Source organism: Sapajus apella, unplaced genomic scaffold (genome assembly GCF_009761245.1).
Source record: "Sapajus apella isolate SASKATOON/1434 unplaced genomic scaffold, GSC_monkey_1.0 scaffold159, whole genome shotgun sequence".
NCBI lineage: Eukaryota > Metazoa > Chordata > Mammalia > Primates > Cebidae > Sapajus > Sapajus apella.
Genome location: NW_022437099.1, coordinates 1,674,689 through 1,690,305, shown reverse-complemented (window position 1 = coordinate 1,690,305; position 15,617 = coordinate 1,674,689). Strand labels below are relative to the sequence as shown.

Sequence of the window (15,617 nt, the reverse complement as noted above, 5' to 3'; positions counted from 1 at the left end):
GAGATGGAGTCTCACTCTGTCACCCAGGCTGGAATGCAGTGGCGTGATCTCAGCTCACTGCAACCTCTGCCTCCGCCTTCCGGGTTTAAGCAATTCTCTGCTTCAGCTTCCTAAGTAGCTGGGATTACAAGTGGCCACCACCACGCACGGCTAATTTTTGTATTTTTAGTACAGATGGGGTTTCACCAAGTTGGTCAGGATGGTCTTGAACTCCTGACCTTGTGATCTACCCGCCTTGGCCTCCCAAAGTGCTGGGATTACAGGAATGAGCCACCGCACCCGGCATTTTTTTTTTTTTTCAGACAGGGTCTTGCTCTGTCACCCAGGCTGCAGTATAGCAGTGCAATCATAGCTCACTGCTACCTCAAACTTCCAGGCTCAAGTGATGCTCTGGGCTCAGCCTCTGTAGTCTCTGTAGTTGGGACTATAGTGTGCACCACAATGCCCACCTAATTTTTTTCCCCCATTTTTTGTAGAGATAGAGTCTCACTATGTCACCCAGGCTGGTCTTGAACTCCTGGTCTCAGGTGATCCTCCTGCCTCAGCCTCCCAAAGTTCTGGGATTACAAGTGTGAGCTACCATGCCTGAAGTAACATGCTGTCTTTCTTCGAGCTTCCTTTAGTTGCTACTTCCTGGGATTGATCTTTCCCCGTGAGCACACTGGATGGGACAACAGAACAGTTCAGTGCAGCCAGCAGAGCTGTGTCCTGCTCAACTCTAGCAGATGCCATGCCCCAGGATGACGATGCCAACAGGATCCCTGGACCCGGGCAACAGACAATCCTGTGACTCCAGGCTTCCAAGGCCCAACACTGCTGGTCACTCTGGCTCCACAGTTTCCCAGAATGAGCTCCTGGAGGAGCCTCTGCTCCAAGCATTCACTCTTCCTCTCAGGAGTCTGCACCAATGGCAGGGCTTGTGTTCTGTCCCAGAGATCAGAATCTCAGCTACCCTTCTCTTTCCAGTGGAGACAAGGCCATGGGTCACGGCTGCTGGATTCTGGCTTCTCACACTACATCTCCCTATTACTGTGGATGTACGTAACCTGTAAGCACCTCCTGTCATTTTCATCTGTGGGAGAGCCATTCCCTGCATAGACCTGCTGCTACAGAAGCACATCTTCCCATCTCTTACATTTCATGGCAATATTTCACTTTGCTAACATCGTGTGAGTAACACAGAAAGCAACTACAGCAGGGTCAGTTAGTGCAGCGTTAGGATACCTGATAGATAATTTGTCAAATTAAAATGTAGACGGAGGCCAGGCATGGTGGCTCACACCTGTAATCCTAGCACTTTGGGAGGCTGAGGCTGGCAGATCACTTGAGGTCAGGAGTTTGGGACCAGCCTGGCTGTGGAAGATAGGAAAGTTCCTCTTCAAAGTTTTCTTTCTTGTTAGAGAATAAATCCTTCTTGCTTTCTGCTAATAACTCTTTGTTAAGCCCTATCCTATGTAGCTGTTAGATATGTTACAGGCACGTAGTATTCTATGTCCTTGTACATTAACCAAGATATCTGTGCTAGATGTGCTCAGAGGCGTGTCCCAGCTCGCAGCCTATGTTCCTTCCTTATTTGGACTTTTTTGTTCTCCATTGCTTTTACCGGTTTAGACAAGTTTTAAGTTGTTAGCCAATCAGGTTTCAGTTTAGACTGTGAGTTCTGACCCCAACCAACAGAGATCAGATACAGTAATAAGGACAATCCCAAATGCATAAAGGATAAATATGCCTGCTTTTCCTTTGTTTGTTGTACTCTCCTGGCACGACTGCTGGTAAGAGTACCCTTCCTGCAGAAAGTAAAAATTGCCTTGCTGAAAGATCCTTTGTCATAGTGCTAATTTTTCTTTGTGGCACTGAGTATGTTTCCAACACTAGCCAACATGGTGAAACCCTGTCTCTACTAAAAATACAAAAATTAGGCAGGAATGGTGGCAGAGGTCTGTAATCCCAGCTATGTGAGAGGTTGAGGCAGGAGAATCTCTTGAACCTGGGAGGCGAAGGTTGCAGTGAGCTGACATGACGCCACTGCACTCCAGCTTGGGCAACTGAGACTCGGTCTCAAAAAAAAAAAAAGAAAAGAAAGGAAAAGAAAGTGGGCTATTGTCAATGGGAACGTAAGACTTGAGGGTGCTGGAGCAGCTGCAGGAGGGTTGGCCACTCCCTGCTGTGCCTCGATGGTTTCTCTCCACCCTCTCAAGGCCAAAGTGCAACCTCAGTTGGCACCCAGCTCTTGGGAGTCACATATGCTAGGCAGTCTCGTGCCTGCCTTGTTCCTACTACAGGACACAAACATAGTTTGATGATAGCCAGTAATTTCCTGGTCTATATAACACTTTGGACTTCTAGCCTCTTTTAAAGAAAGTAGGTGCAATGGCGTATGCTTGTAATCCCAGCACCTTGGGAGGCTGAGGCAGGTGAACCGCTTGAGGCCAGGAGTTTGAGACCAGCCTGGGCAACATAGTGCAAGAAAAAAAAAAAATGTATAAAAATTATGCTTTTCATGTTTATCATTTCTTTAAAGATGTTTTTGGAAAAAAACTCCAAAATAAAAAACTTACCTTATAGGAACATTTTCTCCATCTTTCATACATCCAGTTTTAAACTCCCCTGCTTGGAAATTTTAACCCAAATCACCCTAGTTCTGCTTTAAATAATCACTGCTTTATTTTGACAATATGAAGATGCTTCCTACCCATCCTCCCTTCTGCGGGTTCCTGTTTGACAACCTGCCATCAATCCAGTCACTGCTGTTTTTATTACCTGAAGAGTTTCTCTTCTTTTACTACCACGCCTTGGGGTGTACCTACCAGATAAGCTGATCATTATAGAGAAATGCAGTGTATTTGACTATATTCAGGCTTTCCTCCATTCTATTAATAAAGGACTGGATTTTCAAATAAGTCATTTTATCCAACGGGAAGAAGCTGATTCCACCAAAAATGTCAAGTAGGTCACATGACTGCAAATGCAGCGTTTGCAAATACTGTAGGAAAAAAAATAGGGCATAAAATTTACTCATAGTACACTGAATCTAATGCTCCCTGATAGCTGAAAATAATCTTATGTCATATTCATATTTATGGTACAATTACATACTGGTAAATAGCGCAACAGTAAGGCCATGGTGAAGACATGGGTAACTGAATGTGAACTCTACCAATTCAAGATACAAAGTTCAAACACATCTAGTTAATGTTTATTCAGTATTGTGTTTTACATCTTTAAAGTGAAAAAAAATTATTATTATTTTTTGGGTACAGATAGTCTTGCTTTTTGCCCAGGCTGGTCTCGAACTTTTGGCCTCCATGATTCTTGTGTCTAGGCATCCCAAAGCACTGGGAATACAAGTGTGAGCCACCATGCCCAGCTAGCACTTTAAAGTATTTAATTCTTTGCCAGGCATGGTGGCTCACACCTATAATCCCAGCACTTTGGGAGGCCAAGGTGGGCAGATCACTTGAAGTCAGGAGTTTGAGACCAGCCTGGCCAACTCAGCAAAACCTCGTCTCTACTTAAAATACAAAATTAGCTGGGCGTGGTGGCCTGCAATCTCAGCTACTTGGGAGGCTGAGACAGGAGACTCCCTTGAACCTGGGAGACGGAGGTTGCAGTGAGCCAAGATCGTGCCACTGCATTCCAGCCTGGGTTTTAGAGCAAGACTCTGTCTCAGAAAAAAAAGGTATTTAATTCCTTCAAACTAGATTAGCCTAATGAAGGATATATCCATTAATACTACAGAGAGTGCCATCTCCCCCCAACCACCCCGACACGGAGTCTTGCTGTGTCACCCAGGCTGGAGTGCAGTGGTGCAATCTCAGCTCAGTGCAACCTCTGCCTCGTGGGTTCAAGCGATTCTCCTGCCTTAGCCTCCTGAATAGCTGGGATTACAGGCATGTGCTACCAGGCCCAACTAATTTTTTTGTATTTTTAGTAGAGATGAGGTTTCACCATGTTGGCCAGGCTGGTCTCAAACTCCTGACCTCGTGATGTGCCCACCTCCACCTCCCAAAGTGCTGGGATTATAGGTGTGAGCCACTGTGCCCAGCTGAGAGTGCCATCTTATATTAAAATCATGTCTAAAGGATATGTAGTCAGGACAACAGTTGTATCCATATGTTGATGGGTAAGAGAGAAATGAGAACAAGAATAGAAACCAGAAGATAATATGCGAGTGGATAATTGGTCATTAAAATGACAAAACAAATGACAAAGTAATTCAGAGAAACAAAAAAATTCAAAAATAACTATGAAAGGTGTTTTAGAGAGAAAAGTTGAATTCAAAAGTAGATACAGAAGGTATTTTAAGAAGAAAATAAACTGATAATTATTTCTACAAGATAAACTGGGCTGGGCGAGTTTGCTCATGCCTTTAACCCCAACACTTTGGGAGGCTGAGGAGGGAGGATAGCTTGAGGCTAGGAGTTCAAGACCAGCCTGGGCAAAACAGCAAGACAAGACACTGTCTCTCTTTTTTCGTTTTTAAAAAAAGATAAACTGAGCTTGACAAGATAGGGTGAGATATGCAAAATTCAGGTACCATGAAAGACAACATCAGCTATTCACTTGGGACAAATCACCCTAATCATCGCTAATCTGACAAAGCCTATAACTTTTATCTGCATCAACACAGTTTATGCCTGTTTAGTGAACAGAATGAATCCCTAAAAATGTGCAACTCCAGTAATTAAGTTTTCCTAATCAACTCATCTATCATACAAAAGATGGCTTTTGAGTAAGCCCAGAGGGATAGACGCAGGTAAAACACAGATGAAGCCAAATGACATCTCCAGGGCTCTTTATGAGCCCTGGGCAAAAGCAGGAAGCTCTGCCTTAGGCCAAAGCTGGAAGGAGGGTTCCAGAGTGCACACCTCGCTGCTCCAGTTTTGCTACGGGCCGTCTCGGGCTCTCTGCCTCTTTCAAGCTCTGGGTTTTTTGTAAATAAGGAACAAACTTGTCTGTTCTCGTTTCTCTAAAAATCTGCTGAATGCTTACTAAATTTATAAATAAAATTCAAAACACTTACGCGATGGAAGAATTTCTCTAATCTTTCTTTTAGAAGTTTGACACCTCCATCTTCCATGGCTTTCAGAAATGTACCATTAAAAAGCTAATGATGTAAAAGATTTCAGAAAAGAAAATCAATTTCCTATAGTCACTTTTTCAGTATAACAAGTTCTTTTTCCTTTAGATTATTAATTCAGCTCATTAAATCTTCCAGTTCTTTTCAATAGAGAAAATATTTACATCAGAAAACTGGAATTAAAAATATGTTATAAAAAATACTGTTAAGTGATGCTGTAATATTTATGAAACCACTTAATTGCTCTAGACATCTTTCAAAAATTTCAACTCACACCTAAGTTTCAATTTACATAAATAATATCTCTCAAATTTTTATTTTATTTTTTCTCTCAATGATGGAATCACCTACATTTTTATCCTTTTTTCTGAGGCAGAATCTCACTCTGTCATGAGTGCAGTGGCATGATCTTGGCTCACTGCAACCTCTGATTCCCGGGTTCAAGTGATTCTCCTGTCTCAGCCTCCTGAGTAGCTGGGACTACAGATATGCACCACCACTTCTGGCTAAATTTTGGATTTTTTATAGTGTAGATGGGGTTTTGTCATGTTGGCCAGGCTGGTCTTGAACTCCTGATCTCAGGTGATTTGCCTGCTTTGGCCTCCCAAAGTGCTGGGATTACAGGTATGAGCCACTGTGCCTGGCCTCCTTTTATTTGACACAGGATCTCACTCTGTGTCCAGGATGGAGTGCAGTGGCGCAATCACAGTTCACTGCAGCGTCAACCTCCCAGGCTCAAGCAATCCTCCCACCTCAGCCTCTTGAGTAGCTGGGACTACAGACATGCACCATGACGCCTGGCTAAATTTTATAACAATTTTTTGTAGAGATGGGGTCTTGCTATATTGCCCAGATTGGTCTTAAACTCCTGGGCTCAAGCAATCCGCCCTCCTCAGCCTTCCAGAATGCTGCAATTACAAATGTGATCCACTGTGCCCTGCCTCACTGAAATTTTTAAATCATAAAATTATCTGCATTCTGTACCTTCCTTGAGGACACAGACACACTTTTTCATCAATGGTAACACATTCCTAGTATAAGGCTGAGAAAGAGAAGAGAATTCAATACTTATTGAATAAATGTACACATAAACCTCACTACCTGTTTCAAAGGCCTCATGATTTTCTTCTCTAAGACAAATACGTAGCCACTTTGTAGTCATTTAAAGATTTATCTTTCAATAACCCTGGAGCCTGTAAACAAGGGTAATTGGTTGGACTCTCAGTTCAAAAAGAATGCCACACTTACCTTGTACATGCTGTAGCACTGCTGGAGCACTGAACTATAAACCTTGTCCTGCAAACAACACAAAAACATAGCACAGATCTCAATTCAAGGGAAAAGCGATGTCTATCGTACAGACGGCAAAGGTACAATGAGTCTTGGCAAAACAATATAATGCTTATAAACTTTGTCCCACAATATTTGTTTGCTGAAACAAAGTGTTTACATTCTTTTTTTTTTTTTTTGAGATAGAATCCCACTGTGTTGTCCAGGCTGGAGTGCAGTGGTGCTATCTTGGCTCATGGCAACCTTTGCCTCCCTGTTCAAGCGATTCTCCTGCCTCAGCCTCCCAAGTAGCCAGGATGACAGGTGTGTGCCACCACGCCTGGCCAATTTTCGTAGTTTTAGTAGAGACAGGGTTCCGCTATATTGGTCAGGCTGATCTCGAATTCCTGACCTCAAGTGATCTGCCTGCCTTGGGCTCCCAAAATACTGGGATTTTAGGTGTGAGCCACATTCCTGGCCCAAAGTGTTTAAATTCTTTTTTTTTTTTTTTTTTTGAGACGGAGTTTCGCTCTTGTTACCCAGGCTGGAGTGCAATGGCACGATCTCGGCTCACCGCAACCTCCGCCTCCTGGGTTCAGGCAATTCTCCTGCCTCAGCCTCCTGAGTAGCTGGGACTACAGGCACGCACCACCATGCCCAGATAATTTTTTGTAGTTTTAGTAGAGACGGGGTTTCACCATGTTGACCAGGATGGTCTCGATCTCTTGACCTCGTGATCCACCCGCCTCGGCCTCCCAAAGTGCTGGGATTACAGGCTTGAGCCACCGCGCCCGGCTTTTTTTTTTTTTTTTTTTTTTTTTGAGACAGAGTCTCACTCTGTCACCCAAGCTGGAGTGCAGCGGTGCAATCTTGGCTCACTGCAACCTCTACCTTCCAGGTTTAAGTGATTCTCCTGCCTCAGCCTCCTGAACAGCTGAGACTAGGCAAATGCCACCATGCCTGGCTATTTTTTTTTGAATTTTTAGTAGAGATGGGGTTTCACCATGTTAGCCAGGATGGTCTTGATCTCCGGACCTCGTGATCTGCCCATCTTAGCCTCCCAAAATGCCGGGATTACAGGCGTAAGCCACCTTTCTGCCAGAAGTGTTTAAATTCCAATTTGTGAATCAGTATGCCTAACTTTAGGAGGGTTTTAAATACAGATGCAGAGCAGAAGGTATTAGTGAGATAAGATGCATATACATTTTAAAAAGATTGTGCTAATGTAAACAACGAACAGGAATCTTTGCCATACACCCTGAGAAACTTCTGCAAAAGCCACCTAATTTAAATCCGACCAAGTAAGGCACTCAACATACTCAGGAATACATTTAAAAAATAAATAAAAAACGACACATTACCAACAATTCCTCCTCCTGATATTCAATAATCGGTTTTCCATCTTTACTCTGTTTTTCAATTATAGGATTCCGAACAACCTACAACGTTTGATAAACTGAAATTATACAATGAATTCATTATACCATGTTTTTGATTTTGCCTTAATTTAAAAAATTTTAACTTTACAGCATCAGAAACACAACTTCTTAAGACAGCTCCAAGAACAAATAAAGCAAATAGGAACTTGGTTTTAAAATTGCAACCAATTTGATTGTAATTTGACTTTGATGCAATAGCCAGAGAACTTTCCTAAATTCTCAACAGTAAAGATCACCCATATACAAACCACAGTGCTTCCACTGTGTTATGGGAAAAAAAAAAATCACCCATAACTTTACCATACAATTTCAGAAAGATACACTCTATATGTAAATACCATGACCATCCAGAAATTTTCTTCCGGTTCATTGAAGAACTGTCTATTCTTCTGTGTATGTAAAGATTTTGCAGGTTTTGATGGGCTAAAGGTCCTACAAAAGGTTAAAAAAATATGTTTGGGACAATTCTCCAAGCAGAAGTTTTAAGAATTCACTGAACTTAAAAGGCACACTTAGAGGTATTACCTTGTAAACTGCACAATAGCTTCACACAATCCAACATTTCTAATCTTTTCATTCTTTTCTACTTCATTTGGATGATAAAATAAAATCTTATTTTCCTCCTGAAACGTGAAGAAACAGAAGCACAACATTAATATAAACATTTCATCTTAGCCGTTGAAAATGCAATGTTCAAGGTCTACCTCTTGTATCACCCATGCTAATGACAAAACAAAAACCGGTTTTAGAAAAACAGGAATTGTAATCCTAGCACTTGGAGAGGCCAACGCAGGAGGATCACATGAGTTAAGGAGTTCAAGACAAGCCTGGACAACACAGTGAGTCCTCGTCTCTATTATTTAAAATAATAAGAAAAACAGAAATTATATCATTGTGCAAATACCGCCTATCAGCCAGAAAGGCAATTTTGATACTCAATAAGTCACATTACATCTGAGGTAGCACCAGGTAATTTTTATGAAAATTCAGTCTCTAGATTTCTTTCCTAGTACTAATTTGTAATACACCAATACCTGTAAGAAATGAAGGTGTGCGGCCGGGTGTAGTGGCTCACTCCTGTAATCCCAGAACTCTGAGAGGCTGAGGTGGGTGGATCACCTGAGGTCAGGAGTTCGAGACCAGCCTGGCCAACATGGTGAAACCCCATCTCTACTAAAAATACAAAAAATTCACCAGGTGTGGTGGCGGGCAACCAGCAATCCCAGCTACTTGGGAGCTTTGGAGGCCAGGGCAGGAGAATCGCTTGAACCCGGGAGGTGGAGGTTGCCGTAAGCCAAGATCGTGCCATTGCACTCAGCCTGGGCAACAAGAGTAAAACTCTGTCTCAAAAAAAAAAAAAAGTATGCACATCTACAGACACACAGCTGCCTGAAAATTAAATCCAGCCTTTCACAGGCATTTGAACAGACAAGTTTTTTTTTTGTTGTTGTTGTTGTTTCTGGAGACATGGTCTCTTGCACAAGCTAGAATGCAGTGGCGTAATTACAGCTCGCCTGCAGCTGTAATTGGGCCACTGGGCTCAAGTGATCCTCTCGCCTCAGCCTCCTGAGTAGTTGGAACTACAGGTGCATGCCACCACGCCTGGCTCATTTTTCAATTTTTTTTTTTTTTTTTTGGTAGAGATGGGGGTCTTGCTATGTTGCCCAGGCTGGTCTGGAACTCCTGGCCTCAAGCAATCCTCCCATCTAGGCCTCCCAAAGTGTTGGAATTACAGGTGTGAGCGACGGCGCCCAGCCTGGAGTCTTTAAAAGAACTGTGACTTGCTGGCAAAACACAGCTGCGGACATTCTTTGAGAAAGTCACCGTTCCCACCTCAGAAAAACAACACCCACACTCACACCAAACCTCCTGGAATTTATTTCCTCATTCGGCAGAAAACTTTTACAGGGTCTTCAGCATTGCATCATTTGGGGGCTAGCATCTGCCACTCTGGTTCCACGCCTCTAGTCCGGGACTTCCCACATCACAAAGCCAAGTTCAATTTTAATTTCCCAGAACTGACACAAAGTGCAAAGAGCCCCAGCCTGGGGTGTGGGGTGATCCACGCGACCCGGCTTTATTCCGCCCCAGGACCTACAGCGGTTGCTGCTTTCTGTCACGTCCCTGCCGCAGCCCCCGGCCCGGACTCGCACCTGGCACAACGCAGGCTCGGTCAGGGCAGCTCCAGGTGGGCAGAACCACAGGGCCGCCTCCCCGGGGAGCACCGACGCCGGCCGGCCGCCCGCCCCTCGGGCCAGTCGACCCCGCGCGCCGCCCCCTCCGCGTACCTCTCCTTCGCGCGGTCCGAAGCGCGGGTTGTAGATGAAGAAACTCAGCAGCGCCGGCGGGAACTGCTTCTCCTGGGTCGCCCAGGCCCCGCTCCCGGCGCCGGCCGCCGCGGCAGCCATCCCGGTCCGGCCCCCACCTCGGGAGCCTCCTTCGGCCCGCCCAGGGACAGCAGATACCGGCCGGGAGACTGCACTTCCGCCTCCCTAGCCACCGCCCCGGAAGCACTTGCCTACGGCCCGGAAGAAGAACCCGCAGAGCAGCGTCCTCTTCTGGCACCCCGGCGTGGGCTTGCTGCCGTCTGTTTCCTGGCCGCCGAGTTTGTTTTGCTGGCTCGTGGAGTTCTGTCCTGGCCACAGGCGAGGGCTGCGAGTTTCACGAAAAACTGAGTGGGGCACTTTTTTTTTTTTTTTTTTTTGAGATGGATTCTGTTTGTCATCAGGCTGGAGTACAGTGGCGCGATCTCAGCTCCCTGCAGCCTAAACCTCCGGATTTAGGAGGATTGCTCAAGCAATCCTCCTGCCTCAGCCTCCCCAGTAGCTGGGATTACAGGCGGGGCCACCAAGGCCAGTTTTTTTTTGTAGAGGTGGGGTCTCACTATGTTGCCTAGGCTGCTCTCGAACTTCTGACCTCAAATGGTCTCCCACTTCGTCCTCCCAAAGTGCTGAGATTACAGGCGTGAGACACCATGCCCAACCTGTTGTTGTTTTGGTTGTATTGTTTTTAATTTAGAAACAGGATCTTGCTTGTTGGAGAGCTGTGGTGCCACCATAACTTACTGCAGCCTCCAACTCTTAGAGACAGGGGCTCGAACTCTCGGCATAAAGGGAGCTTCCTGCCTCTGTTACTGAATGGAAGGTCTTCACTATGGATTGTTCAGGTTTTTGGCGTGAACAAAATGCACACAAAAGAGGGAAAAAAAGAACAAAGCAAGGAAAGACAACAAAACTGGAGCAACAAAGATTTATTGAAGTGAAAGCACAATTCACAGAATGGGAGCAAGTTGGCTCAGGCAGCGCAATAGTCTCCATTAGGATTTTTGTTAAGCTGAAAGAATTTGGTAACACCCCTAGGTACCCTTTAGAGGCCTGCGATTGGTTATACCCTCTGAACGATTGGCCTGTGACCAATCGGAGGCTGAAGTGGAGCCTTGCCAGGGGCAATCAGAGGCTGAAGTAGAAACTTCTGTCTTGTTATTCCAGGAATGAACACGAGGCCTCCATGCTGCCTAATCTTGCCCATAACTGGCTGCACCAGCTGTTTTTTTGCTTCTGCCTTAACCCTTGATTACCCTCATTTCCTATTCTCCTGCCTCACCTGGCCTCTCAAAGTGCTGGGATTACAGGCGTGAGCCACCTGCACCTGGCCAATTGTTTTGTTTTTAATTTCTTTAAAAATGATTTTATTTTGAGACACAAGCTTGCTTTGTTGCCCACGCTGGAGTGCAGGGACCAGATCATAGCTCACTGCAGCCTAGAACTCTTGAGCTCAAGTGATCCTCCCACCTCAGCCTCCCAAATAGCTGGGACTACAGATGCGTGCCACCATGCCTGGCTAATTTTTAAATTTTCTGAAGAGCTGGGGGTCTCATTATGTTAACCCAGGCTGGTCTTGAACTCCTTGGCTCAAGTGATCCACTGGCCTTAGTCTCTCCAAGTGCTGGGATGATAGGTATATTACTGGAGCCCCTGTGCCCACCATGGCATAGTAGTTTTGTAGAAGGAAATGTAAAGACACAAAGGAAGCCTTACTTGGAAAGAAACAAGGCTGGGACTGGTGGCTCATGCCCGTAATCCCAGCGCTTTGGGAGGTCAAGGTGGGTGAATCGCCTCAGGTCAGGAGTTTGAGACCAGCCTGGTCAACCTAGTGAAACCTTGTCTCTACTAAAAATACAAAAATTAGCCATGCATGATGGTGCATGCCTCTGGTCCTGGCTACTTGGGGAGGCTCGAAGCAGGAGAATTAGTTGAACCCAGGATGCAGAGGTTGCAGTGAGCCAAGATCGCACCACTGTACTCCAGACTGGGTGACAGAACAAGACCCTGTCTCATAAAAAGAAAAAAAGAAAACACATTTAGGGGCATGTCGGGGTTACCACCTGCAGAGGTCTGTCCTGCAGACACTGACTCAACGATGGGTGAATAAATTCACTCACTCACCGAATACAGTGAATGAATGGGCTGGGGTGTCTGGGGCACTAGCAGACACTAGAGAAGAGTGCTGTAAAGAGATAGCAGCTGCCTGCTGAGCAGCTCCTACTCCAGGCTTTCATTTAGTATATCAAAGGACAAGGGTCTTTGGATAAATAAGAGGATAATTAACTTCTGCCCACCCCTGAGTAGAAAGCAATTAAGCACAGGAGGTAAATCAAAGGTCAGTCTTAGGATCACCTGAGTAAACAAGCTCGATAGATAAACTACTCTACATTCCTTTGTATTTGGGCCCTAATCTCTCTGGCTTCAGCCAAGAGACTCTGGCTGCCTTAAGCCAGCTGTATTACTGGAGCTTACGCAACACCCCTAGGCCTTCCAGGAGGGTTTGTGGCTATTACAACTAAAATTTTTCCCACCAGCCTGACTGAATCCCCACAGGGGCAGATGTGCATTCCTTTCTGCTCATTAACATTATTGACAGAGTCCCTGTTTGAGAGACCTCAGGTGACCAATGGATCACCTACACCTATGAAGTTTGCCCCTCCCCTCCATTCCTTCGGCACATGTTTGGAGGCAGATGGGGCACTGTGTGTACCATGGAGGCGGGACCAGAGGTGGCAGACTCCCCAGAGTGCCTGTTCCCAGACCTTGTCGCCTGGATTCCCTTGCCTTTGAGTTATGTGGGTGGTGGCATAGTTGGGACCGCTTGTTACAGTTATTTGGAGTCAAGCCTTTGCAGCATATGGCTTGGCCAAACTCAAGAAGACCTTCGTTTATGTTGCCTCATCTGTCACATACTCAGTTTGGAAGCAGAACCACTTCCTGATCCAGCCTGGCAGCATAGACCACGTTTGGGGAAGCAATGAGTTGGAATTTGGACTTCAGACAGATCTGTGTGACATACCCACTTCTGCCATTCACCAACTGCACCAGTCTCCTTGCACCAAATAAGAGATAGAGACTTGCCGGGTGCAGTGGCTCATGCCAGTAATCCCAGCACTTTGGGAGGCTGAGGCAGGCAAATCACGAGGTCAAGAGATTGAGACCATCCTGGCCAACATGGTGAAACCCTGTCTCTACAAAAAATACAAAAATTAGCTGGGTGTGCTGGTGCATGCCTGTAGTCCCAGCTACTCGGGAGGCTGAGGCAGGAGAATTGCTTGAACCCAGGAGGTGGAGGTTGCAGTGAGCTGAGATCACGCCACTGCACTCCAGCCTGGCAACAGAGCAAGACTTCATCTCAAAAAAAAAAAAAAGAAAAAAAGAAAAGAAGAAAGAAATAGACTCTCTAGTCTCTACTTCTTATATGGGAAATGGCTAATAGTAAATTCCTGCCAAGTGGGACTTTCACTTAAAGAATTAAATGGGACCATGAATGTGTATCAAGTGCCAGCACCTAATCATTACTTAATAAACAATTGCTACTGCTCCTTGCTATTGACTTTCCCAATTAGCTTGCTCTAGTGCATGAAATTATTCCATTAGAAATACATGTTTTGGCTGGGTATGGTGGCTCATGCCTGTAATCCCAGCAATTTGGGAGGCCAAGGTGGGCGGATCACTTGAGGTCAGGAGTTTGAGACCAGCCTGGCCAACATGGTGACACCCCGTCTCTACTAAAAAGAACACAAAAACTAGCCATGTGTGGTGGCAGGTGCCTGTAGTCCCAGCTACTCGGGAGGCTGAGGCAGGATAATTGCTGGGACCTGGGAGGCAGAGGTTGCAGTGAGCTGAGATCATACCACTGCACTCCAGCCTGGGTGACAGAGCGAGAGTCTGTCTCAAAAATAAAAATAAAAAATACAAATAAAGTACAAGTTGCTATATAAGTGAGATTAACAATTTATAGTCTGAGTCACAGTTTCTTCCAGGATGCCTCTTTGTCCTTGTACATGTTTACTGCTCCCTTCCTCCCACATGCAATTCATTGCAGGATGCATCAAAAGTGGGAGATGACATAAAAACAAAACGAAACATCCAGAGATCAAAGAAAAGAGCATGCTTTTATGGTTTCAAAGTCAAGGATGCAAGAACACTTGACATCAATGCATCCGCCTCTCCTAGCACAGTCCTTGGGTGTGCATGGGTACGAGGTGGGAGTGGTAATAATGACAGACACCCACATAGGTTTGGAGGTCTCAGAGGAGAGGGTATGTGTGTCTTTCTCCCTTGGGAGGCTGGGGTAGGTGGCGAGCTTTGCAGAGTTCCCCTCTGGGTCAAGCACAGTGCAGTAACAGTAGAATTACTAGAAGTATCTGGGCGAGAAACCCTTATTGGCTCAGGAGGAAGCTGAATGATTTACTTGTGCACAGACGGAATTCAGAGAAGGCCAGTGCTGAGAAGCCTCAAGGTCGGGACCAGGAGAAGGTAGCCATGGCCCCTCAAGACCATGAGACTAGAGGGGATTGAGGATGACTCTGTGTTTGCTGTTTGGACTGAGAATACTCTGTGTTTGCTGTTTGGACTGAGAATACTCCAGTCCCATATGGGGCCTCAACTCTCTACCGCAACTTACAGTAAGAAAGGAGAAGATGTTGCTTAATTGCCTGACATAATTAAGATTCTGACACCCAGCACAATGGGAATTCAAATCAAGTTCAGTTATAGAAATAGAAGTTAGACATTTTGCACAAAGAATTTGCAAACTCAGAATTCCAAGAGAATGAGCCGTGGGAAAGACACATTTTGGTGTTGGAAAGGAAGCTCAGTTCCAAGTAGAAAGTCACAGTTCCAGCCAGGCACAGTGGCTCATGCCTGTAATCCCAGCACTTTAGGAGGCTGAGGCAGGTGGATCACTTGAGGTCAGGAGTTTGAGACCAGCCTGGCCAACGTGGTGAAACCCCATCTCTACTAAAAAAAAATATACAAAAATTAGCCGGGTGTGGTGGCAAGCGCCTGTAATTCCAGCTTCTCGGGAGGTGTAGGCACAAGAATCACTTGAACCTGGGAGGTGGAATTTGCAGTGAGCCGAGATCATGCCGCTGCACTCTGGCCTGGGCTACAAAGGGAGACTGCCTACAAAAAAAAAAGAAAAAAAAAAAAAAGCGAAGTCACAGTTCCAGACTAGGTGGTTCTGGACATAGGTTGTCATCCGTCTGTCTCCTCCCTATTAAGGGTATTGAGACAGGGTCTTGCTTTGTTGGCCAGGTTATAGTGCAGTGGTATGATCATAGCTCACTGCAGCCCCTAACTCCCTGGCTCAAGCGATTACTCGATCCTCCTGCCTTTGCCTCCTATATAGCTGGGACTACAGGGCGCGGGCAGCCATATCCTCCTCCCTATCAAGGAAAGTGAGCTTCTTGAGGTCAGGACTCTGTTGGAGTCATCTTCTGGTTCCTGCTGTCTAACACAGTGCCTATGTCACAGGACACAGTAAATGTGTGTTGAATG

General features: G+C 45.5%; 1 protein-coding gene across 2 annotated transcripts in view; it reads right to left on the bottom strand.

Annotated features, from left to right (window-relative positions):
* CCZ1 (CCZ1 homolog, vacuolar protein trafficking and biogenesis associated) overlaps positions 1-10,777 on the bottom strand; it is a 29,868-nt gene extending 19,091 nt beyond the window's left edge. The window contains exons 1-7 of one of the 2 annotated variants that reach the window (XR_004265018.1): positions 10,077-10,298; positions 8,314-8,411; positions 8,127-8,220; positions 7,711-7,788; positions 6,329-6,376; positions 5,024-5,107; positions 2,808-2,983 (exon numbers count right to left, since the gene is read on the bottom strand). Coding sequence is in view for 1 of the 2 variants with exons in the window: in XM_032266505.1 (XP_032122396.1) it covers positions 2,808-2,983; positions 5,024-5,107; positions 6,329-6,376; positions 7,711-7,788; positions 8,127-8,220; positions 8,314-8,411; positions 10,077-10,196 (698 nt within the window). In the remaining variant the exon portion in view is untranslated. Of the gene's footprint in view, positions 1-2,807; positions 2,984-5,023; positions 5,108-6,328; positions 6,377-7,710; positions 7,789-8,126; positions 8,221-8,313; positions 8,412-10,076 lie in introns of both variants that reach the window. The other variant, XM_032266505.1, reaches the window with a different exon arrangement.
* Between the last annotated feature and the right edge of the window lie 4,840 nt (positions 10,778-15,617).